Source organism: Alexandromys fortis, unplaced genomic scaffold (assembly GCF_014885135.2).
Source record: "Alexandromys fortis isolate MF-2015 unplaced genomic scaffold, M_Fortis_MF-2015_v1.1 scaffold_4, whole genome shotgun sequence".
Taxonomy (NCBI): domain Eukaryota; kingdom Metazoa; phylum Chordata; class Mammalia; order Rodentia; family Cricetidae; genus Alexandromys; species Alexandromys fortis.
Genome location: NW_026067944.1, coordinates 17,318,951 through 17,346,439, shown reverse-complemented (window position 1 = coordinate 17,346,439; position 27,489 = coordinate 17,318,951). Strand labels below are relative to the sequence as shown.

The 27,489-nt window shown below is 34.9% G+C and overlaps 1 protein-coding gene and 1 long non-coding RNA gene across 3 annotated transcripts in view; one reads left to right on the top strand and one right to left on the bottom strand.

Moving 5' to 3' along the window:
* Positions 1-27,489, bottom strand: part of Epha3 (EPH receptor A3) — a 291,595-nt gene that overhangs the window by 47,118 nt on the left and 216,988 nt on the right. For both annotated transcript variants that reach the window (XM_050149030.1, XM_050149032.1), the window contains exons 6-9: positions 8,850-8,974; positions 6,911-7,073; positions 4,364-4,466; positions 3,228-3,295 (exon numbers count right to left, since the gene is read on the bottom strand). In XM_050149030.1, coding sequence (XP_050004987.1) covers positions 3,228-3,295; positions 4,364-4,466; positions 6,911-7,073; positions 8,850-8,974 — 459 coding nt within the window. The remainder of the gene's footprint in view (positions 1-3,227; positions 3,296-4,363; positions 4,467-6,910; positions 7,074-8,849; positions 8,975-27,489) is intronic.
* LOC126505781 (uncharacterized) overlaps positions 1-27,489 on the top strand; it is a 347,236-nt gene that overhangs the window by 142,493 nt on the left and 177,254 nt on the right. The window lies entirely within an intron of this gene.

The window sequence follows — 27,489 nt, the reverse complement described above, 5'->3', positions numbered from 1 at the left end:
TTTGGAAAAAAATGATCACATTTGAAAAAAATCACATTCAGGAATGTTCAAACAACCTCTCTCCAAAAGAAAAATTTTCAAACAAGAACATATGATCAAACCATGAATACACTCCAATATTAATGAATAAAAATTGATAGTCACATTATATAAACTGACATTATAAATGATTTAAATGTTGATAGTATGAGTCATATTCTTTTAATATGAACTATGGATGCTTAAAAGATACAACTTTTTCTTTAATAACCTTTACATGTAGAAGGACACCTTTTTTATTTAAAAAATAAAATAAAATCAGACACTGTAATTTTCAAAAATTGCTTTATAATTGAAGTATGTCTTTCCCAGACATATAGCTAAGGATTGCATAGACCCAACAGGCATTTGAGTTGGCTTTATAGGGTATTCAGTAGTGCCAGGAATTGTGCTGAAAGTAAGCCTTCATCACAGTGGAACAATAGTCAGTGAACCTAGCATTCCATAGTGTATTTCTTCTTTAAGGCTGATTTCTTTCATGGAACAATTACTCTATTACTATAAAAAATTAATGGTATCAAAAAATTGACACGAAAATTTATTACTCTTCATATTAAACTAACATAGCTCCTAAAATCAATACTAAGATACCATGCCTAAGGAAAACTGTTACATGTTGAATTACTATAATATTTCAGGGAGTAAATATGGCTTATAATATTTTAGCATTTGTTAGATTTTGGTTACATCTAAATTCTCACTTCAAATTACTGATTCTCTGATATATTTTGATCTGCTTCTACATTGAATAATATAAAAATCTAGTTTTCCTCTTTAAGAAAGAAAATAACATTTTGAACATAATACAGAATTGAATATTTTTATTAAATAGTTACAAATGTTTGACCTTGTTAAATTTGAAGAATAAAACTCATTTTAGGAAGAGTTGTTGACATGAGAATTTATAAAAATGTGAAATAATTGGTAAAATGCAATAGCTGAAAATTAAATATATATTTAATTTTATTTTTTATGTAGCATAGTCAATGATCTGGTATTNATTTATAGGTATACATACTCTGCTGGTTTAAAAAGTTTTTCACTGAGTTTTTAAAGTCATGCCTAGAAAAAAAATCACGCTTCATTAAATAATATATAGCTTGGATAGTCATTCTTCCCTCAAAACCAATCACATTCAGTACTATTAGTTAGCATAAAGTAAATTGATTTTCCATCCACATGACACTGGTGAAAAATTATAAACATAAGCACACGCCCATGCGTAAAAGGCTTTCTTCACTAGGGACTTTGACTGTTGAGTTTTAACTGCTCACTCTTGATGTTCGGGGAACCAGGAGGTTTGGGCTGCAATGCAAATAATCCCTTTACACCAATAATTAAGGGCACCACACAGAGTAACCGGGCTCTGCAATGAAAACCAGACAATAAACACATGCACACGTGTTAAGCTGCACTACTTTACAGCTCATTCTGTGCAAACACAATAATTTACATTTCCATTTTACCAGCATGAATTGCCCTAAGGACAGAAGGGAAAAAAAAAAAGAAAAAAATCAAAAAACGAAATGAACAAAAAATGTCCAGGCAGTGAGGGCAAGGGGACAGGATCTTAAAAGGCAAAACACATTTCTTTTCTTTTGAAGCAACATTATAGGATTTGTAACAAGGCTTGAGGGAATAGTTCATAGCTAGAGCTTTTTAAAGCAATACCAAATAAATGGTCTGAAATAAACCAGCTGTAGTATTGAGAGGATGAAAGTCTATGACATGCATGTAAGTTGCTTTATGATTTTAAAGCTGAGATAATATGCATTTCTTTGTTAAAATTTGTCTATTTTAAAGATATAGTGCATTGACTAATTGTTTTAAGAAACGCAGCCATAAAAAACAAGAGTACAATACTAGAACCTACTTAAAATTCATGACAGATATTTATCATGGTCCATATTCATAACGCATATGATCCTTGTATTGATAGCTAAGACAGCTTTTTCCAGTATAGAAAGTATTCACAATAACCATCCACCTCTAACTAAGCAAGATTTTGGTCAAAAGATTATAATGGCCCAGCCAGTCAGACTTCAAAGAAACAGTAGTTCACTCTTCTATAATTTGATGATTCACTAAGTATATTTGGTAAACTAACTCACCTGGGTTAGAGTAACCCGCATAAACATGGCATTGAAATAAGTTGGTGTTTTTTATGATAGAATGATTATTTTATTGCAACTCTACAATGAAGTGAATAAAACTCCTGTATCTACAAAGTCTTACCCTGTCTCCATACATAAACTTCATAAACACCCTTTTCTCTTCCTTCTAATCTATTGTTCGCTTTCTAGTGTGAACTAGGAAATAAGTTTTTACATTAGTTATAGCTGAAATGATAATTTTTAGGTGTTCAAATAGATGCTTGTAAACAGCATCCTATCAATCTGAAGACATTTTTGAAAGGCAACAGCAAATGCTAAAGTAATTCTTGCTTGCAAGGCTTCATTATTAGTTCTACGAAGATATTTCAGAGCAAGGGAGGATCAGCTTGGATTTTCTGCTAACTTCCGTGGGATCTTGTCATTCCTCTGAAGGACAATGATTAGTGTTTGCTCCCTGAATGAAGCTCGTGTGGAAAAGCAAACATCAGAGGGAATAAATAAAAATACCTCTGGCTTTTTTTTTTTAGATGCATTTTGTTACCTAAAAGTGTACTTCTATTACTGGAGGTTAAATTGGTTGGTGCAGAAACTGGGAGGAAAATTCTTGTCTTTCCTACTAGTTGGATGACACATACTTCAAAATAAACAGTTTATTCTAAAGGCTCTTTCCTGGTTGGTGTAACAAAAGGAGTAAGGCATTTCACATAAATGGTTGTTTATATTGACATGGCCGTTAAGAAAGGGAAAAATGCTCCTATTTAGATTTCAGCACAGAATTGGGAAGAAGTTTAAGATATGCTTTCATTCCAGGCCTGCAGAACTGTCTACAGTTCTTGGGACTCATGACAGCCATTATTTGAAAATAAACCACAGGTTCCCCTTCACTTTAAGTTCGCTGAAATGTAGTCATGGGAAAATTGCTTAATGTAGAGCTATGGATTTCCTCCTTTTTCTAAAGTAAATTCAATTTGCTCATTTTTCCCTCATAAGACTACTTTTAGAATTCTTTTATCCAGGCATAAATCAACAACTACTGCAAAAGCTGAAAGATTAAAACAAAGTTTGGAGACTCACAGTGCCCATTCCCAAAGTGAAGACGCTTCTCTTCTGAACTGTGTTTTGACTTGTGGTAGCCACAGAACCTAGAGGCAAAACAAAGCAAGAAAATACATAAATGTTCAGACTATGTAAAGACCCCAAATAAAGCTTTTCTCTGAAACAATAATTTAATGAAAGCTTAACTGATGTAATATTTCTAAGTTCTCCCCAGAAAGCCTCCCTTTCTGGGGACCCTGAAAGGCCTCCTAATGAGATATGTAGAGTTGCCTCCCCACTGAGCAGACACCTCCAGTTCAGTTTTTATAATAGCATTAGAATGTGTTTATAGTATTTTTAACAACTACTGTTGGAATGAATAAAAGGTAAAGTCTCCATTGGTAATGATTAGTGCTGTGCCCTGTTACCAGTGTTTGGGGTGAGAAAGTGTCAAGGAAATCTGGGGTTATTTAAAGAATGAGGGGATAATTGGAAAAAGAAGTGGAAACTAGGAGCAGGGTCTTAAGAGAAGTGCTTTGTGTTTGAGGGTGAGGATAAGAACGAGTGGAGATCAGGATGTTTTTTGTGGGAATATGTCTCTAAGGAATGTCCGACATTACACCCATAAAGTCTCATCAACATGACTCCTAAAACCTGAGCTAGACAAGGACAATACCAATAGACATGATCAATCAGACAGTAGAAAGGCCATGTGGCCTCAACCTCACACACACACACAATACTGAGAGCTGGAGAAATAGTCTTTTCAAGGGAAGAAAACGTCAATTGGTTATCTAATACCAAACTGTTAGTCCTGAAAGCATACATACAAGTAACATTATATAAACAGGTTGTATTTGGGAATATATGTATAAACCTGTATGCATTCAATAACAATGAAAATAAGGGACAACGACTTTGACAGAGAAGGAGAGATACATGGGAGTCTTTGGAGGGAGAAAGAAAATACTATAAGCATATAATCTCAAAAATTAAAAAAATAATGGAGAAATAAACATGAAAGAGAGATGGATGAAAATAAAATCGATGAACTAGAACAAAAACATTCTAATCTATTCAATGACTTCTTTGAGTACACAGTCTTCAGATTCTAAAGCAACTCAGGGCAAAGAGAAAGTCACAGTTAAGGTCAATGGTTTAGCCAGTAAACTCACCTTCCAATCAATATATAAATGACAACAGTGAGGACAATGATGACCACGGCTGCTGAAATGGCAATCATCACCACATGACTGTTCTCACCAGAGATGGAGAAAGCTGGGAGGTTGAAGAAAAGCAATATAAGAACAAACATCATCACCATGACTGACTACATGACAGTGGCTATAAAATCATCTTGCATACTGCTTTTACTTGAGAAGTAGATTTTATCTAAGAAAAAGAAACTATCAGAATTATTACTGAGGAAATTCACTGAGTTTCAAATGAAAAAGACACACGTCTCATAACTTTTTACCTAATTTCTCATTAATGTATTATGGTAGAATAATAAATTACTTTGTTTTCACATCCTCAACATTACTTGCATGTCTACATATAAAATATGAATACAGTGGTCTTTTTTTGTCTGTCCATATTGATAGGAAACTCACTGGATAAATCAGAAGTAACTGGCTGAACATAGTGAACCGGTAGTTACCCGTAAGAAACCAGATGAGCTTGGGAAGAATCTTCCTTTGAACCTGATATATCTATTTAGTGACAAAGGCAAGTTTCGTTTGCAGCAGTATGACTAAAGCTGGAAGGTATGGTATGAAGGGAAATTATCCAAGCAAAGGACAAATGCTTCGTGTTCTCATTCACACAAGGAGTCTAATAAAAGTTATACTCATGCATTCAGAAAATCTGCAGATTCCAGAAGCTCAGAGAGGTTTCCCTATAGCTTTGGGACCTGTCCTGGAACTAGCTCTTTTTTTTTTTTTTTAATTTTTTTCTGAGACAGGGTTTCTCTGTAGCTTTGTAGACCAAGGCTGGCCTCGAACTCCCAGAGATCGGCCTGTCTCTGCCTCCCGAGTGCTGGGATTAAAGGCATGTGCCACCACCGCCCGGCTGGAACTAGCTTTTGAAGATAATTTATACCTTGATGTCACGGATTAGTATTACATTTCTCAAGAATTCATTTGAATGCACTTCCCCACAAATCAGATTCTTTGATTTTTCTCCTCACATCACATTTTTCCTTTATTTTAGAGATTATAATGTCTTTAACATAAATTTCCCTTCCCTTGTTTCTTCCAAAGCCTCCCGTATGCATTACCCCTTGCCCTCTTTCAAATTCACAGCCTCTTTTATTTGTGAATTGTTGTTGCATGCATTTATGCAGATGCACATATAGTTCCAAATATAGCATGCCCAGTTTGTAGAGGGTTACTTGTGCATATTCTGTCAGGGCTGACCATTTGTTATTGGGTTGCCAATTGGTCTGCTCTTCTCATTTTATCCCATGCTGACATGAATGTACTAATGTGGAAAATAAAGATTTAAACAGGATGAATGCTGTTTTGATATAGCAGAAGTGTGGAAGCATCCCAGATCTATGTAATTAACACTCTAGAATTCATGAAGGCAAATGAATATTACTACCCAAGGAGGTGATCCACAGCACTATTAAATTAAGATACATGAATGATACAGATCATGCTATTAGCCCTGAGCATTTTTACTAGGCATAGATATATCACCGTACCAGTAAAAATGTGATTTTACAGTTGGACAAAAATATTTAGAAAATAGAAAATGCAAGTGCCAAAAAAAATTGGAAATTAGAGTAGTCAGAAGAGATTACAAGGTTTCTCTTCAGGAGAATGCTGGACCCCATCATTCTTTCCAGGATAATCCAGCCCTGACTACTGTGGATCTTTGATCAGCTCTGAGGTCAATTTTCATAACTGTGGCTTTGGCAGTATGAAAATGTTAGTGGCATATGAGTTTTTTCTATTGTCATTAAAATGATACCTATTCACTAGAGGTAAAATGAATCATCTCTTATAGAAAAATAGTTCATATCATTAAATTATTGGTTCCACAGAATCTTATCCACATAATACACTAACTGCTTTTACCCTATTAACAAATTGTTAAGTATGCCTCACATACATGTATATTGTATACATACGTCTACATTTCCTCTCAATTAAGTGCAGTTTCATTTGTGATTCTGTTAAATAAAACTTTCAATTATATTTATTTTGTATTAGGACTATAGTAATGGTAACTACCTCTGAAACAATTCTATTATAGAAGAAAACTTTTAAAATAACAAATATGTACAGTTCAGGAAAAGTAAAGTTATTGAAAACGTGTTTTCCAATTTTGGACAAATTTTGTCCACTTTTGAGTGAAATGGAAGTATATTTAAATTGCTCATGGCTACAGCTGATGCTCTATGCACATTTAAAAATATGAAAGTCATTTGCTCTAGTTTATATTGGATGAATTAAGGATTAAAACAGAACTAATGTTAAAATTGTTAATTGTTGTTAATTAAAAGAAAATTTCAGTGTTAGAATAAAGTTAATTTGTAGAAGAAGAAAGGACACTCACAGCAATATGACACCCCGTACACAGGAGCATGCAATTTGCTAAAGGTCCTCTCCATACACCTCCACTTCATGACTTTGGTTATTGTTAAAAATATTTGACCAGGCATTTTGCAATTTTTGCAGCACCCACTCCTTATAGAAAACCAAAGTAATACTTACAGTCTGGACTAGTTTCAAACTCAAACTTGCGGCTGTTGGTTCCATATCCCGCTGCCGTCCGAGCTCGAATTTGAAATACGTAAGTAGTGTCTGGCTTGAGGCTACTGATAGTAACATTTGTGCCTCTTGCCCTCAGAATGGTATAACTCGTCTCTTGTTCCTGCTTTGAAGTAAGAAAAGAGATCATGTTAACACCTACCCTTCCTCATGCCGTAGTAGGTTATCTAAGATTCTGTCAGGAAGCATAAGATGCTATGAGAAGCCATGCTGATTATATCATTCTTTGGGTACAAATCACCACTCTAATTTGTATGGCATGATTTATATTCTGTAGAGAAAGCAGGAAAAACTAAGTTTCACTCTTTTGAATTATATAATACACTTCTGAAAATACTTTCTCTTCAAAATCAAAGTTGTTGCATAACTTTAAAGTAGTTCTAATATTAACTTTATAAATACAATACATCTTCTGAGATAAGTGGAAGAGAAATATCTCATGAATATCCAATAGGAAATACTTATATTCATTTTTAAAATATCAAAAATAAAGTATTTTAATAGTTTAAATTTTTATCTCAGTATAACTCTATTTACATTCCATTTAATGTGACTAACTATAATTGATTAAAAGTGAATATTTGGAATACCTTTACATGAAAGTCTAGAAGTATTACCTAAACACAACTATGTCTAGGGCAGCCGTTCTCAATCTGTATGTTGTACTGCTTTCGGGTCACATATCAGATATTTACATTATATATCCTATATTTACATTATGAATCATAACAGTAGCATAATTACTGTTATGAAGTTGAAATAAAGTAATTTTAAGTTGCAGTCAGCACAACATGAAGAGCTATAGCAAAGGGTTGCAGCATTAGGAAAGTTGAGAATCATTGCTCTACATGGCTTACACCGCTCATTTCATCAAGTACTGCTTAAAAATGAATATATGTAGAAGTTTATTGAATATGTTCAATGGTCATCAAACAGATATTTCTTTTACTTTCTTTTCTTTAAGTTTGTGTATACACAGATGCTAAATTGTCTTCCTTCATTGCTTGCCACCTTATCTTGGAGACAGGGTTTCTTACTATACATGAAGTTAACTGTTTGACTAAACGAACTTGCCTGTCAATATTCCTTAGGTATCCTATATCCAACTCTGCTGTCCTTCAGGGAATCCTGGCACATGTTTATACTTGGATTTTAGCTGTCTCTTTAGTTCGTAATTATAGGTGCCCATTAACTAAAGATTTGTTTAGATGTCATCTGAGCTACTACATTAATGAACAGATTTGAATTTATTTTTACATCATTAATTCACTCATTAAAAAATATCATTGCTCTTATTCTCAGAACCAGGCCCTATTTATTTCCTATAGCAAAGGAGGCATGAAAGAAGATAGATCTTGTGTAAAATGTTTTAATAAAACATTCAAAATGTTTATTTGGGAATTATTTTTAAATTAATGTCTGCATGCTATAATAAGTGTATTGTATACATACACATACATATATATTACATTTATGTAAGCACAATTCTTAATTCCTAACTTTTTCCTTTATTACTTAATATTTTTAATATTTCTGTGCATCAACTATCTGAGGAACAACTATAAAAGTGCTAACATTGCAGGAGTTTTGATGAGAACAGACTTAGATTCCCTGTCTATTGTCATTACTAACTAGCTTACATTTGAAAGAGATATCTTTAATGTAACTATTTTATGTAGAAAAAAAAGAGGAATTGAAAAGACGGTTTCTAGATGCCTTCTATCTACAAATTAGGAAGGTCGCACAACCCACAACCAGGTTATAAACAGGATTCCCCCACTCATAAGCTGCATCATTGCATTATTTGAATGAGTGTCTGTAGCTCATGAGGTAATAGGAATTTCCTCTACCCAATCCAACCCTGTAACACCTTTTCCCCCACCTTTTCATAGTATTTGACCTCATAGTCCAGGATAATTCCATTTGGATGCTCAGGTTCTTGCCAAGATAAAGAAATACTATTTCTGGAGGTCCGATCTTTCTTGATTGTCACGACAGGTGATGGAGCTGTAAACAGATGAAGGAGGAGAGAGTGAGGGGTGGGAGAACACAGAGAAAAGTGACAAGCACAGAGTCTACCATTGCTTTTTCGTTTTTTCTTTTCTTTTCCATTTCCAAGGCTCTTGAGTATTAATCTGGCCTCCTGTGCTGTTTCAGCAGCTGGATCGCATCCCTGATGCATGAAAGCGTATAGAAAATGAGCTGAAATTTTCTGCTGCCCTGTGGACTACTGGCAAGTGAGCAGATGTTTTCAATCCACTACTATAATGTAAGCAGTGAAATATACTTGATGTATTAAAACATGGAACTAAACATCAGGGCTACCTATTTGTTATAATGTTGCAAAGTTATTAATGCCAGATTCTTCAGCTCATTCTCATTGATAACATTCTCATGTGCAACTCTGGAAGTGGACTGGAATCCATTATGCACAAGGAGTCCCATGTTATCCATAGGTAGTGGTAATATTCAGGGCATTATCCATGAATATTATACATAACATATTACAGTAGATCCTGACTTCTAACAGAAATCCCACAAATAAACTTACATATTCAGGAACCAATATCCTATTTTTAAGTTTCATTTCTTAAGAAAAATGTAAGAAGAAATGTAAAGACATTTGCTATATGTACTAGTTATACAGATGCATTTTAAAATACCTTCTTTAATGATTATTCCACGTATGTTATCCAGATCAGGAAATGGTAATTTATGTAGGCCAGATATGATACAGGCACCTTTGTTTCTAACGTAAGATGAAATGCATTTGAAGACATCTCCTCTTGGTGAAGAGAAAAATGTGTTCTGTCCACCCAGGTACTTATACCAAGTCTCACCTCACAAGATAATTGAAATTCAGCCTTGTTGGGAGTAATGTCACTCTGCCCTAATGGAATATACCACTCTGCACTGGGGCATAAACACCAAACAAAAACTCAGAGTTTTATATACACTAGCTACCGAAGTCATTTCATCATGAAAGAAGCAATTTTTAATTATTTTAGCAATTTTTATGATATCAGCCTTGCCCAGAAGCCTCATTTACTCAAGCATACAAAAATGATATGTTTTATCCTTTCTTTTTTTATCTATTACTTCAATTAACTCAACAAATGGAAATTTGCCCTCACTAATTGATTACCACCATGTATAATTTAAATAAAAAATAAATAAATGCTGGACCTATATTCTTTTATTTCTTTTTAAAGTAAAAACTTCTAGCATCATCCAAGGAAGACCAACATAGGGCTTTTCTGTCATTATAACCTCATTTGTTTAGCTGTATTAGATGCTTCAAGCCACTGAAATTATACTCACAAATGATGAAAAACAAACTATGAATTCTCAGCAGTTCTTACAAAATCAAGCACTATTTGATTTTTTTCTTCCCATATGAGTGAACATCACTAGATTACACATTGGTTCTTTTTTATTTGATTTTTGAGATATGGTTTTGCTGTAGCTTTGGAGCATGTTCTGGAGCTCGCTCTGTAGACCAGGCTGGCCTCAAACTCATCTACCTGTCTCTGTCTCCTGAGTGGGGATTAAAGGCATTCATATGTATTGGCTCTTAATTAGATGCTTCTGTCACCCCATGACAACTTTTATATTCAGGTTTCTTTCAAACTTTCCCTGTCTCTAAGTGCCTTGCATAGTTATAACTTTCCTAAAAGTAGTGCTTTACTTCTTAGCCATCACTTGTATCCCTTCAGTTATCAGTTGTTACATTTCCACTCTCCCCTTTCTTTTGTTTATAAAATCCCAATATTAACTTCAGCTCTAATGAATGCATTGCTATCACAAGTGGCCTGGGAATGAGAATACAATATTTTACGTTAAAAAAATGTATGTTTTACTTTTTGAATAAAAGCATCGGTTTATTTTATTTTTACTTTTTTTCTCGGAAAAGGGACCTCCTGAAACTGAAAAGCTTCTGTAAAACAAAGGTCACAGTTAGCAAGACAAAACGGCATCCTACAGAATGGAAAAAGATATTCACCAACACCATATCAGACAGAAAACTGATCTCTGAAATATACAAAGAACTCAAGAAATTGGTCATCAAAAGAACAAATAATCCAATAGCAAAAAATGGAATACAATCCTAAACAGAGAACTCTCTACAGAGGAATTCAAAATGCCTGAAAGACACTTAAAGAAATGCTCAACATCCTTAGCCATGAGAGAAATACAAATCAAAACAACTCTGGGATTTCATCTTACAATTGTGAGAATGGCCAAGATCACAAACACTGATGACAACTTATGCTGGAAAGGATGTGGGATAAACAAAACACTCCTGCGTTGCTGGTGGTAATGCAAATTGGTACAGCCCCTTTGGATATCAGTATGGCAATATCTCAGAAAATTAGGGAACAACCTTCCTCAAGACCCAGACAGCAATTTTGGGCATATACCTAAAGGATGCTCAACTGTATCTCAAGGACATGTGCTCAATTATGTTCATAAAAGCATTATTTGCCATAGCCAGAACATGGAAACATCCTAAATGCCCCTTGACCAAAGAATGGATAAGAAAAATGTGGCACATTTACACAATGAAGTACTACACAGCAGAAAAAAAATAGCGTTATCTTGAAATTTGTAGGTAAATGGATAGAGCTAGAAAACATCTTATTGAGTGAGGTAACCCAAACCCAGAAAGACACTCACTCATAAGTGGCTTTTAGATGTAAACCAAAGAAAACAAGCCTACAATTTACAATCCCAGAGAACCTATACAACAATGAGGACCCTAAGAGAGACATACATAGATCTAATCTACATGGGAAGTGAAATAAAACAAGATCACCTGAGTAAATTGGGAGCATGGGGACTATGGAAGAGGGTTGAAGGGGAGGGGAGAAGGGAGGAAAGCAGAGAAAAATGTATAGCTCAATAAAATCAATAAAAAAATACCTTCCCAAAACAAAGGAAAAGAAACAAAGAGTGATATTTTTAAGTCAATTGAATTCATTTACCTTTCAGGCCTGCTCTTCATCTTTTCAATATTCTGTTTTAAATGGAAATTGACTTCCTCACCTACCTTTGCTGCCCTGAAGTTAATTTAGAGCAAAATATTACATTTTCATTATAACTGACATAAACATATTCAACATTTATAGCAGAAATTGCTAGCAGCTATATTGAAAATTTAAGAATCATTTTGTCTGTACTTGCCCTAATACAAAAATAAATTCATAATCCACGTGCTAATAAAAATGTAGCCCTCAATGTTCTTGGAACCACATTTAAATCTTATGTAAACAATAGAGAAGTTTCCATAGTTTCTCTGCTGAATCTTTTTAGTTTTTCATTATTTTGGTGAAAACACAAATAGTTTGGTGTGTTGTAGGAGGCTGCTAGTTAGTTCCCGGGCACTTAGCCCCAAAATAATCACACAGAACCTATATGAATTAAATCACTGTTTGACCCATTAGCTCTAGCTTCTTATTAGCTAACTCTTACATATTAATTTAACCCATTTTTAGTATCTATGTAAACATATGTATCTATGTATACATATCTAGTAATCTATGTATCTCCACATGGCTGGGGCTTACCGGGTAAAGTTCTGGTGTCCATCTCCAGGGAGGCTACATGGCTTCTCTCTTACTATGCCTTTTTTCTCCCAGCATTCAGTTTAGTTTTCCCTATCTACCTAAGTTCTGCCCTATCAATAGGCCAAGGAAGTTTCGTTATTAAACAGTGGTATTCACAGAACACAGAGGGGAATCCCACATGAATATTGTCATACTTGAATGCTTTTCTTTAAAAACACAAACTACTTACAGATAATTTCAGAGACGTCAATGTTGAAACCCTTTCTGTTTCAGCACAAGAAGTCTTATATTTGATTCCATATTTTTGTGAAAATACATTATATTTAATTTTGATCAAAATGCATGTCAAGGTAGTTTTGGAAAATAACCAGTTCTAAAATTGCTCGTTATAAGTAGCAGAGAGAAAAAAAAATATTCAGGTCCAGGAAAAGTGGGATGAGGATTATATTAACTTTTGTAATGAAAGCATTCATAGGCAGTTTTGGGGTCTGCCCAAATTTTACTGCTTCTGAAGTAAGCAAGACTTTGTAACTGTTGGATTTCTTCAAAGGTTTTTGAGCAAGCTGTATGGCCCCTTTGGACTGTAATAAATAGCCTTTTGTAATCCCACACTTACTTAAGTAGAGGCAATTGCTAGAAGCTTGTGCCATCTCTATGTTAAATGAACCTTTTCTGATTGCTGCTTTTAGGCCCATGTTAAGTCATTTGTTCTGCTCTCTAAGTACACGCCCCTGTGTTGGCTGCATTGCCGCATGGTTCAACGCGGTTCACCATCCAAAAGCTCATTACTCTTAGGCAAAGCTCATTAATATTTTAGAATTAATAAATAATTAACAGGAATTGTTTTTCTCTCTCCTTGTAAATAATGGTCAGACAGTACATAACAATGCAGGACCACAAATTCTAGGGACACTAAAATTTACCATCTTTTTGGAAAAAGTTTCTTAAAGTACTTTTCAGCTCATATATTAAATTCTAATTAATCTATGCTTCATGTGCTCTAAAACAGTTTATAATGCTAATGAAAATGTCATTTAAATTATATTTCTTTCATTTCCAAGTAAGAATGGTGACTTGTCTTCATTGCTAAATTCTGTCTTTAGTAGTCCATTAATTTGTCTGTGTAAATAATACCGTACTACATTTGTATTATGGAATCAGTTTGACCAAATTTCTTCTGATTTCTCTGATTTTCAAAACTGTCATTTAAAACAATGAAGGCAATTGTATGTGAGGGGGGAAAAGCTGAACTAAAACTTAGGAAATGGAAATTAAGGATAAAGTCTCTCAGTGGTGGTGAGTCTGCCTCATGTGTGCAAGGCTCAAGACTCTACCTCAGTATGTGTTTTCCTTACGGGAATGCTGAGTAGGCAAACTACTCATTACTGGAAAACACATTCATATATTTGCATAGGATTTTAACTGTGTATTTTTTAACATACTCCAAGCAAATCATAACTAAGGTTGTTTTCTCACTAAGAGGACAGACTGGATATTGATAACTTAAATAAACGTTTACACAGGTAACTATTATTAACTAGGTAATGTATTGAGAAAAAAGACAGGCATAGAGAAAAATTTGAAATAAGTTTGAATATTTTTTCTTTACTATAAAACATTTATTTATATATAAAACTCTTTCACTGGTATTTACAAGGAAGATAATAAGTGATTTTAGCTTTGCTGCTATAGGATACAGCTAGTAGGTAAGTCCTTTATAAAACAAAGCAGAAGGAAGACATTACATCAATAATATACCTAATTAATTGATATCGACTATATTCATGTTTCTTTAAAGTAAAAAACATAAACAAAATGTAGTAAGGTTGGTGCAGAGGGTCAGGCTCATACATCACACAAATGTCTTCCAAGATGCTCTCTTAGATTTATATGTGAGCAAGTAGCAATAAATTCTTAACTCACGCCACAGTGGATTTGTACATGGTTCTTAAAGTTCATTAGCCATGAAAATAAGAGTTTCTGTGTTCTTAACAGGTGACTAAATGGATAGATATTTCCCCCTTTATTTTCTGTTAGCATGTATCTTCTAATAGCTCAAAACAAACTGCTTTTCAATCTATGTTTTGAGGAGACATAAGTTTAGGAAAATTTGGAATTGAATGGGTCTCTGGATTCTTTTCCAAAGCAAAGAAATACTTTTGATTCAGCACCATGCAATGTTGAATTCAGGCGTGTGACAGGCAGACTTAACCTATAATAGCTTACAGTTCAGACCCAACCTAAATGTAGAAAAGAACTCTTTCTAAAAGATTTTTTTCTTCAATTATTTGTAGCAGAAAGAAAACAGATTCATGATTAATGTAACCTGTGTCCCCAGCTCCCTGTACTGAAATAATAGGAAAATAAGTTCTATCAGTTTTGTTCCAAAAATGTTTGCTGGAAAATAATTTTCCTGTGTTAATTTATTGTGTAAAAGAATAGGGTATTTCTTGCTTGTGACTTTTTTTTGACCCAAGATGAGCACGGGTGTATGCCAAGTCTGGTGACTGCAAGGGCATGGGTCTATTATTTGAACGATGTTGCTTTTCAAACTTCATGCATTCTTATTCTGTAACTAAAGTACAAGCCTTCCTTCGACTCAGGAAGTGAACACTTTAAAATGCAACTCCCAAAAGGTCTGGGTTGGCGTGTTTGTTTTTATTGGGGCCTTCCTCTTTCTGGGTTTGGGAATTTCTAATGAACGTCTGAGGTAACTCTGTGGTCAGTAGTTTGTGCAAGCTAAAGTAATAACAAAAAGAGCTCAGTATTTCTTGTCCAAGCGAGCCAAGACTTTTAAAAATTATCTCTATGGGAAAATATTGTGCAGTAAATGGTTGTAAGATTTTTTTTGAGTCAGACGTGCCTTTCAATCTTTACTCCTTTGGTTTTCCTTACCATTCTTTACAATGCCTACTTAAGAACATTTGCTTTGCACTATTTTTCCGACATGAACACTTCTATTAAATCCAGAAGCACTCCTGGGTTTGATTTAGCATAATCTTTCATAGCTGAATGTTCTCCATCATCCCACTCCAATTCAACTTCCCGGAAACATGCCGTTCTCTGCTCTCCCCCTTTCGATCACACACATTGCTATTTTTGGTGCACCCTGTTTAATAGTATGAGAGTTACACCTCTTTGTATCTTCTCAGGCTTACCATGATCTCCATCTTCTGAAGGCTGACATATTTTCTCTTAGGTCTTTTCTAGTTTTCCATCTTTAGAACAAGGCTTATTGTATTCACCATATTGGATTCAATAATTTTCACCTTTCAATTTTCAGAACTTCCACTTTCTTTATATTCTAATGAATTGTCAGTTCATAATACAAGTGAAATATACACTTCTTCATTCTACAGCATCTCAGAACTTCAACTGTTAAGTAATTCATAATTTCTATGGGATAGTGAGCTCCAAGAGAAAGACATAGACATCTATATTTTTAAACTGCTGACTTTAGAAAACGCTCAAGTTCACAACCATTTCACAAATGTAGTCCACAGAATGATAGACATTTTATTCCTTTATAACTTAAGTCTTCCTTTAAAGATGTAATGTAACTGCTCTTTTACTCATTACTCTTTATTTACACATAAAGTTTTAATGATAATTCTGTGCTCCTCTGTTAGCATTTATGGCAGCTATCTTTTCTGACCGCCTCAGTTGACATCAAAAACCACACACCACGCTATTATATAAATTATATATTTTTACTTTGCATGCAAGTGTATGAAGAGTTTTAATTTATAAAACAGGCAAAATAACACATTAGTTAATATGAAAATTGCCTAAAGTCAAGTAAATACTGTGGTCCTCCAGCAGGCTACTTGGTGTCTGTCCATGGAACTAGCTAAGTAACTAACAACCTGCTTCCATGTTAGGGTAGAAAGATACCGGGCGAAGAAATGATTCAAATCCCAGGTGGGCCAAAGAGGGCTATCATGGCATTTCATCGCACTACTCAGAACCATGAATGATTTAACACTTATGAATTGTTTATTCCTAGGATTTTCCATGAATATTTTAAGCCACAGTTAATGTCAGGCTAGTGAAACCATGAGAAGTGAAGTCATGAAGAAGGATAATCTACAGCAGTTTATCCCCCAGTATTTTGAAACTCATCGTTATCCTTCCTCAGCCTCCGAGGGCTGGACTAAAGGTGAATGCCAACACATCTGATTACTATATTATGACTTTTCTTATCACCATGCCTTCTCATTAGATGGTAAGTATTCTATCTTCTAGGCAGTCATATTATTTCATGCTCTAGCCAGCCTTGCTCGATTCTAGCCATGCTGCTTAGTTAGCCTTTGATAGAATACAAAAAGGATTTTGAGTCCAGTTCTTTTAAAGGATAAATTTTCTTCAGCACTGTCTGTTAAAAATAACAAAACTTAAACCAACTGTATAACTAAAAATTACAAATTACTTATAAAAGAAAAAATACATCATCTGCACTCTACAGCAAATAGAAAAGTTTTCTCAAATGAATCATTGATATTGAGAGAAAACAGTCTAAGATACAGCACTCTGAAAATAAATGGTGGCCATTAGAGTGAAATTGATATTTGGGAGTCTGAGTACCAATTTCTTTCTTTTTTTTTGAATCATACAGTAGTTTTATTTCTAGACTTTTGAGAAACCTCCACCCCGATTTCCATAATGGCTACACCAGTCTGTCCTCCCACCAACAGCAAATAAGGGTTCCTTCGCTTGTCCCCATACCCAGGTCAGCACTAACTGTCGTTTGTTTTCCTGATCTTAGCCACTCTGACTGGGGTGAGATGAAACATCAAAGCAGTTTTCATTTGCATCTCCCTTATGACTAAGGATGGTGAACACTTTTATAAATATTTCCTAGCCATTTGGATTTCCTCTTCTGAGAACTCTCTGTTCAGTTCCGTAGCTCATTTTAATTGGGTTGCTTGCCTTCTTGGTGTTTGGGGTTTCTTATTTTCAGTTCTTTGTGCATTCTTCTGGATGTATAGCTGGCGACGAGGCTCCTGTTCTGTAGGCTGCCTCTCCACTCTATCAGTGTTCCTTTGACTGTACAGAAACTTTTTCATGTCATGAGTCCCATTTGCCCCTGTTGATTTTGTTCTCTGAGCTACTAAAGTCCTATTCAGAATGCCCTTCACCTGTGCCCATAGGTTGAAGAATACTTTGTTATTTTCTCTTGTATCAGGGCATCAGGTCTTAGGCTGTGGTCCCTGACACACTTGGAGTTTGGTTGGTACAGAGTGAGAGGTAAGGCTCTAGTTTCATTTTTCTGCCTGTAGCTATCCAGTTTTCCCAGCATCGTTTATTTTTTTTTATATCTTAATTTAAGTTTTATTTATTTATGTATTTATTTATTAAAGATTTTTGTCTCTTCCCCACCGCCGCCTCCCCTTTCCCTCCCCCTCCCACAATCAAGTCCTCCTCCCTCTTCAGCCCAAAGAGCAATCAGGGTTCCCTGCCCTGTGGGAAGTCCGGCGCAGGCCCAGGCCCAGGCGGGGCAGCAGAGCACCAAATTTCTTGAACACCAGAAGTTTTAACTATTGAATTTTAAGGATCTCAGGATAGTTATAAAGTCTGGAGACTACAGTCATATATATCAAAGTCTGCCCAGGGCAAGGAAAAAACCCTAAAGGTATAATCAGTGGTTTTCAACCTGTTGGTCTTGACCCTGGTGGAGATCACATATCAGTTATCCTTCATATCTGGTGTTTATATTTTGATTCATAGCAGTAACAAAATTATAGCTATAAAATATCAACGACATAATTTTATAGTTGGGGGGTCACCCCAGCATGAGAAACAATATTAAAGGGTCACAGCATTAGGAAGATTGAGAACCACTGGGTAAGAGAAAGGATTCATTTCAGAAATCTTTATTTCATATATTCATGAAGTTTAAATTCTGCTTTTTATTTTCTCAATGTATGCTCAAATGTATCCTTAAATATAAAGCTTTAATTATTTGAAAGCATCTACTGTCTGAATGGAATCATAAGCATTTTACCATGAACCATGGGCTTAGGAAGTCCATGAGATAAATCTACCGGTTCTATGTGCAACTTTTCATATGAAAGAATTCACTGTGTCCAGTTTTATTTAAAAAGCAAAATAAAAAAACTAAAAAGCTTTTGAAAATGATTAATCTCAATAATTATAAATTATCTATGTAATAAATGATGAAAACCAGAACAGATAAAGCTGTTTATAGCAGCTCTTCTCTTTTGTAAAGTGCTGGATCCTAATGTCTTAGTATACAATACTTGTGCATTCAATATCAGTATAGTTTTAGAGAAGTGGTTCTGAACTTTTCTATGATTTTTTTTCACTCTTTAGGTTTGCTGAAGGGCCATGAGACTGCCATTTCATGTTCACAAACCTTGTTCTTAGAGATCAAGTTTTGTTATTCAAGACTATGAGAATGATTGTGGTAAATTTCTGAGGAGCTTTTAGTCTGAGCTTTCCTACTTAGGAGGTCCACTGCTGCTGGAGAATCTGAATATCTTTTGTTTTCAACAGAAAATAACTGAAATTCTGGTGGATCTATATACTTTTTGCATTTTTAAAAATCCATTTCACTTGAAACATAACATATTCAAATTCCTCAACAAATGTTAGTAACTCTGAGTTCAAGTTTCAAATGTAGTATTTACTATTTTATATTTAAAAATATGTGCTTTATATTCTAAGTATTTATCTGAGCTTCAAGTTAGCAAAATGCATTCCAAATGCAATAAAAGTAATCCACTTGCAAAGAACAGACTGCTTCCTCCTATAATGCCAAGAATAGTTTGAGAAACTACTCACTCCATTAAGTTTCTAAATATCTTTAAGTATCCAAAACATGCTACTTAGCTTTGAGAGTAGCCAAAGGTTTAATTCTAAATTCGGCAACATTTTGTTTGCTTATAATTTACTAGTGATAATATTTAGAAAAAATTCTTTTCTGGAATTGAAAGAGTCCAAGTCCATAAGGAATGCTGGGCTTTTCTAGACAGTACCTCATCTTGTTTCTTTAATAAAAAAAATTGCTTAATTAAGTTGTGTCTACAAATATGAAGTAATAATAAAATAATCAACTCAGTAAACATGAAATCTTAGGAACAATTAGAAAACATTAGACAAAAGTTTTTAATGCAGACAAGCTCATTTTTATTATAGGTGATCCAGAAAGGCTGAGGAAGAAAGCTCTTAGATGCTAGTGAAGAAGTGAAATGAGGAGAATCATGATCATTTGAAATTGAGCCCAAATAAACTGAGAACACAATTCTGATTAGAAGCAGGCTAGTCACATGGAGGTTTTACTACTCTGCTTGTTTTAAAGGCCTGCTACGATGACTATTTTGTTTAGAATCATGATGCCTGGGGTGGAGTTACTACATTTTAGCACAGCACAGATGGTTTAACTCTGTATACAGCTGGGACACTGCACAGGGCTTTTCAAAAAAGGACCTGATGTCTCAATTAGCTGAAGAATTGAGAGGTGTAATTAAAGCACATTTTTACTATAAGAAAGACTTTCAGATACTTTCCACTTTAAAAATTATAAGAAAACATTATTGAATAGTGATCTTTTATCTTGTGTTGTTTGGTTTCTAGCCTCAAGCATCATGTCAGAAGAATAGACGAATTTACATTTAATAGGCTATATTATGTTTTGTTCTAAGAGAAAACACACATTTGTCTTTAAAAAAAATTATACTTTAATTAACACTGTTGCTATAGACTTGACAGCAGAACTAGAGATCTCTCTACAGTGAAAGAAATCTTTCTCTATATATTTTCAGGTATGTGTGTTTGTCATAGGAATTTACCATTTATTATCAGCCAAGTTCTTTTTGTAAATAGTATCTCAATTTAGAATAAGTGAAATTTCTAGACTATATGGTCATATTTCTGTAGGTCACTGTGTGAATTCAAAACATTTTCTATGTTCTTCATGCTTTGGCTTCATGTCTTTCTCCATTGAGAAAGAACTGCTTCTTGTAGCTGTGAATCACAGGAAGGAAACAAATCGCTAATGATAGTGAAATGCCTTACTATCTACCTCTACACGCAAGCAGGTAGTCACCCTCCGGCCTAGTCTCTGAGTCATATCCCAGAAAAGAGAAAGCCAATTCCTGTTCCCCAGAGTCCACCAAAACTATTTAAAGTAGCCAATCAGAATCAGGTTTATTCTGCTTTGATTTCCCATGGAAACTTCACAATAGCTCTTGTCTGTGCCACTCATATGCCCTGGTCACATCTATTTGTTGATTAGCCTTTGTGTATCTTCCTGTGGCTGTATGTCACAAGGAAAACCATGTCTTTTGGGGAAGTTGAACAACAAACTTAGTTTTGGTTACACCTTCTAAATATTATAGTTTTGCTTCTATACCTACAAGCAAAAATATACATGTTTTTAATCATTGGAAAATGTGATATTTTGATACATGAGTACATTGGACAATGTTTAAAAATAGGCTGGGCGCTCCATTGGTACAATCAATTTCTTCACAGTACTTAGAAAAATATGTTACACAGATCTGAAACCTCAAATGCTTATCACTTTTTAAACGTGAAAGCATTCAGAGACTTTTCTTCCCCCTTTAGGAAATACACTGTACATTACCCGTCTTTGTAAGGCAATAATCCCACTCATGTGAGAGCCATGCTCAGAATCTAATCTACTTCCCCAGGTCCCTCCTCCGAACACCAGCACATTGGTGATTAGGTTTCAGCTTAGGAATTTAGAGGGGCTACAAACAATCAGACCATAAGAGACTTTTGTGGTACAGTGTCTTTGATGTTTAATTTATAGCCAAGGTTTTAAAAAGCCTGTAAAAGCTAAGGTAATATATGATTTCAGCAGCACACACTAGTTAAAGGATAGGTCCTTCTACACTTACAAGCTTACTACCTTTGAGGCTCCCGTGCCTCTGATGCTTAGGCTCTGGGATTTTAGTTGCATTACATTGCTGATGAGAGCATGGTGCTAAATCACAACCTAACACATGTATCTTGAGCAACCCCGTCCCTGGTTAGCACAAGTGAGGCTTCAGATCAGCATTCTGGCTTCAATCTTGGCTGAATCTTCTCATTTTCAGAGTGAGAATACTTTTTGTAAAAAGATAAAAATTAATTCCTTGTTACTACAAACTGTTTTGGGGAGCCTTGTATCACAACTGACAAACTGCCAAGTTTAATGGAAGTGCCAGGGTTTGAAGCATACGCATAGGCACATGCACACATTCATTTAGATAGGTTCAATAACAGGCCTGCAATAACCTCATTCACACTTCAATACATTCTCGGGAAAGTGGGAAAGAAAGAGATCTGCCGAAGGTATGGTAATGCTCATATAAATCTTTCGTATATAAGTTAGCTGTTGTTTAATTCTTCATTGTTTTATGAGTCATGAATCTTTATTATATACTATCTGTTTTCATTTTTAAATATGGTAAAAACCATGTTTCATTTAAATTTTATTTATCATATACATGGGAGTAAACACAAATTAAAATAATTGGAGATATGCTTAGCACATGGCTTGCGGCTGTCTGGCCCATATGGCTTGTATGTAAGCCAAGCGGCCCTCCTCCAAGCTCATCAGACTTCTACTGCAGCAGAGCGCAAAGGCCTCTTGAGAATGGTATAGTTGATCCTTCCTTTAGGGAGGTAGAAACCCAAGGCTTCCATAACAGGAAATCTATGGTGTCTGCCTGAACATTTGGAAATCAGATTTTAGAAACCAGCTCAGATGCAGTCAACCTACTCAGACATAGAAGTACTCACTGCCCTTAAAACACACAGGACAAGAGTGGTTCAAATGAGAACTTAATAGGTTACCGACTTAAAGAATGTTAAATATCTTAATTACCATAAAATCATCATCATGACCAACCCAAATTTCATGTCACTGTGATGCTAGAAGTCTTTTTAAAACATGGGAGTGCTCTTAAACAACACATTTTTATTATGCTAATTCAAAGTAGATGACCTAACACTAACTACAGTGGAACATTAAATGCATTTGATAACTACAACCTGATAGAGCCCTTCTACATAATTTCCACACATTCATTCCAAACTAATTATCAAAATTCCAATTCAAACATAACAAATTAAATGCTAAAAAGGAACCATGTTTATTAATTTTTTTTCTAGTGTATGTGTCTGAAAGAAGCAGGTGGGAAGTAAGCTGATTTGGACATGTTTGCAAGTTTATACAACTAGATGAACACCAGCAGAGACTTGCTATTTTCAAGAGCTATTATGTCTGCAAAATGTCTTTTCTGGCTTGCTAAGCTTGTGTCAGCAGGCAGTAATACTTCCAAACCTCATTTTGCTCCAAACAAATTCCTTTCTTCTCTGACCTCGTCCTTCAATCAAGGAGTGCAAACACTGAGTCGAAATGAACAACTTTATTCCTCGTGAGCAGAGAGTTTTAAAAATCCAGGAAGAAAACAAGACTGGAGAAATTGCAAAGGCAAAACTACCTGCTGAAGTATCCACGACGCCTGTGACTTGACCTCTTTATTTTCAGGCATAGAATCTTTTTTTTTTTTTTTTTGAAAAAAAAATTGTTAAATATCTTTCAACCAGCCATGAATGTTGAAGCAATTCTTATTCTCAAGTCCATCCAAATCAGGAAATGTATTTGTGCATATTTTTCTAATTATAAATACCACACATAACCGACCTTAGAATTTTAAGGACTGGAGCAGATTGATTTTTCTCCGCACATAAAAATTTTAGCACATTAGAGAAAATTGCCTGAAGTTCTTTTATTTTTGGATTGTGCAAGGAAAATTATGTGGATGCAAATATACTCATTTTTGCTTCTCTTCAATTCTGGCTTTTAGTTCAGTGTAGGTATTTGGGATTCTTACCCCAATAATCACCCCACCGTCTTCCCTCGTTGACACACAGGAATCATCATAAGATGGCCTTGTGTGGTCTTCAGACGTATAGGGAAAATACGCCATTGTAGTTAATGTTTGGAAAATTTCCAAACCTTCCTTTTTATGCCTGTGAAGCAAACTTATTTTGTTGATGAAAATGTACATTATGTATAGATTCTTAAGTTGGAGTTTATCATTAAAAGTGAGAATAAGTGTAATGATGGACTCATTGGCATTGCTCAATAGAAGTGAAAATATTCTAAAACAAGTTTATGAAGTTAATGGCATCCATCAGTAAAGTTAGTAAAACCACAGTATTGTACCCATGAAATGGGTACATGTTATGAAATGTAAACACATCCCCGACAAATGTATTATAAAAATAAGTCGCAAAGTAGTGTGGTGCTACTCTAAGTTTGTCTTTAAATATAAAAACATAATTTAAAAAACGGTGGGTACAAATATTCAATAAAACTAAAACACAAAACTTATGAGCCATCATGTAATCTATGGCAAAGATCAAACACTCACAATTGATACTTAAATGAAAAAAAATGAAAACAAAATCTTTTTTTTTTTGTTTGTTTGTTTCACAGTACTCTGGACATTTCTCAAGCTCAGAGATCTTTGCTAATATATTATGCCTTATGATCTTGTTTTTCTATGTTTTGTGTGTGTACAGATGTGTTTGTGTCTCTGTGTATGTATGAGATTCTTATGCTTTTCCTTTGTTATTTTCTTTTCAATTTGTTTTTCCTTTTTATCTTGTTTTTATTTTTCTTATTTAATTTTTATTGTGATTTTTTTATATCTGTTTTTCTTCTAAAGCTGGTGAAATAGAGAGGATATGATTTTGGGTAGGTGAGGAAGTTGTGAGGCTCTAAGAGAAGTTGGAGAGGTGAAAACATAATCAGAATATATCATATAGAAACAAAATTTATTTTAATGAAAAATCTGGATGTTTATTTTTAAAAGTTCAACTTGGAAGACATACATATACATATTCATGTTATAACATATTCACTACACATATATGTGTTGTATATTATGTGTACATGGCTACATGTTATATAACCAAACACACATTCTATATAAAGCTCAATTACTGATAATTTTTACTATTCCTTTGTTAATTCTACAAGAAATGAAAAGTTAGAATTATTTTTGTTCTTTCATAAAATGAAGAAGACAGGACATAAAATACTAAGAAATTTTACTAAATCTCCACATTCAACAAGTGTTCCTGACCATTCAATTTCACACCATGTAATTATTTGACTTCTCTTCTCCTGAGAGGTACTTCTTGGAATACAGAAAAGTAAACTTTAATTTGATAGAAGAATAGAAGTCAATTTTAAAGCTTTGAAGTTTCTGATTTGTATTTTATTCTGTACTTTTCTCCTTTCCTGAAATTTTACTTCTGTAAAACTAATGAAATATTCCATTCATTCTCAAATATGGCTAATGTTTACGTATAAATTTGGCAGGCGTGAGCCCCACCCATCCTTTTTGTATTTCCTGCCCATCTCTGGATCCCTGGTGTTGTAAGCTATCCCTTCATTAAAATTTACTGTTTCATATTAAGCTAGCCTGGTTATTCCACCGCTTACACTATAGTTCCTTCTAAATTAACAATACAACAGTATCATTTTGCAGTCTTTCTCATTGCTTGCTTGCTTATTAAACATTATTAAACTATTTATGATAAAATAATTTCATTCCCGAAGGGTTCTCATTGATCTAGGAGAGGTGTCTTAAAAGTGAAATAAATGAGATGGTATAAAACCGAGTAGGGAATTCTCTTCAGATACTGTGAACATTCTCATCACTGTAATTGAAATATATTGTGAATTTACTTCTAATGCATATGCCACACTCATCTAAATGCTCCTCTAAATGGGACAAGTCTTCATCTTAGTTAACCTTTGATGGGGCTGAAATCATCCAAGCCATTTGGCACAGCCAAGGAGCATATGATGTTGATCAGCCCAAAAACCTTCCTTTCGAATTGACCCTACAGGTAACTTCTATTTTCAGGTGAGAGTCTCCCTGACTGATGATCATGTTCTGCCGGGAGTCACTATTGCCTACACAGGTTAGTCTAAATGTCCGAGGAACACATATTTTCCTAATTACATTTCACACTTAGGACAAGGTGACTGACAGAGTTGGGGCTCAAGCACCACAGCTTCCTCTTTACTGTGATGACTAAAAACTGCACGCTTCCCTCCTATAGCCAGAGTTCAGGAACACTGTACAGTTTTCCAGGGAGCCCATTTTCAGATGCTCTTCTCTCAGCCTTCCCTTCCTTCCATTGTTTTAACTTTGTTCTGCTTCTCCTATATTTCCTGGAGTCATTTACCCAGTACATATCAGTTACTCAGATTCTCCTCTGAACAGCTACCTATTGGACAATATAAATTAAGACAATTTGCTTTCTGAAGACTATTTTTGTGGGGTGTTGAGAGTTTACATTGCCTTGTTTGATTTTTGAGATGTTAAATGATATATATTTTTCTGATTAGTAGCTAGCTAGAATCATTGGGAAATCTTATCACCTATTCAAAATAACTGAAAACAGTCATACACACACACAGGCACACACACACACACATACATACATCACAGGTATTCACAAAAAATGTATTATTAATGTCTCAGATTCAGGCTTGCTATGCCAGGCTTTATAGACATGGTTAGCCATATGTTTTCTGAGTAGTGGATGGGGGTTTGTGGGGATAAGGTGAAAGGGAGCAGGAGGAGGAAGCACTGGGATCTGTGGTTGTTACATAAAATGAAAAAAAAATTTAAGTAAAAAGAAGTGAAAAAAATAGCCAAACGATTTAAAAAAATGTTTCTAAAAAGAGAAAAATAAAAAAAAAATTACCAGCAACACTTTTGATCATAGAGGTCTCTGTGTTTTTGTTTGCTCCAAATTAAGATAACACTTCTGATCCTAATTGTTCATTTTTATCTCCTGCTCTGTACTCGGAATGCAGCGAGCTTGGTTAGAGGAACAGGATTGCCTCAGTACTTGGCCATTCCCGGGATTCCCTGAGAAAGGCTGAGACACAGCAGAACAGCAAATCCAGGTCTCCAACAAGAAGCAGACACTCGGCCCACCAGGCAGATGGAACTATTTGCAAATGCAGAATGCAGAGAGCAGTTTCTCTGAACTCTTGAACTTTACTTCCCTGTACTTTGATGGCATCCCTGGGATGTTTCACAGCATTCTGGTCACATTCTGTTGTAAATGCTCGGCATGAATTTATATGAAAAAAAAAAAATCCTGTGTGTGAAACCAAGAAAAAGTTTATTAACTATTCCCCTTCCTTACACTAGAGTGGCACTGTATATAGACTATGGAGAAAATTGTGCTACCTCATGTTGGAGTTCCACTGCCTTTCCTGAATAACACAGCCCCTTGGGTCTGTGCTGTCTCACTGGGAGTCCACTGTTTCAGAGGGCTCAGCACATCGGACACTGCGTGGACCAGGTCCTGCCCATTGCAAACCCTCAAAAGTGTTTGGTTCCATATTTTTGTAGAGGATATATAGAAGACATTCTTTCTTTCTCTCTGTCTCTCTCTCTCTCAAGTCTCTTTGTGTGTGTGTGTGTGTGTGTGTGTGCGCGTGCGTGCGTGCCTATATATGTGTGTGAGCAAACAAGAGAGAAATGGAGAGGGAGAGATCTGTGCTGCCAAATCCCAAGTAAGAGAAAATAACTAGTTTGACATTTCATAGACGACTAGGGATCAAAGTTCATATCTACACGAGTCTTATATGTACCTATATTTTACTTTAAAATTATTACCATCACTGCGTCGTTTGTTATGTGGGATACTATAATATGTAATTTCATGTTAGACATACAAATATTGCAGAGCATAATAACTGAAGGAACTAGATCCTATGTGACTTAGAATTAAGTTCCATTATTAAAGACGATTAAGAGCATTTGATGAGATATCCTCCATTGTGCAACTCTCAAAACCTCAAAGAATGAAAGTTGGTTGCACGTTGGTGTAACACACTGTAGAAATTGACCTACAGGAACTTGAACTGGCACTGACTGG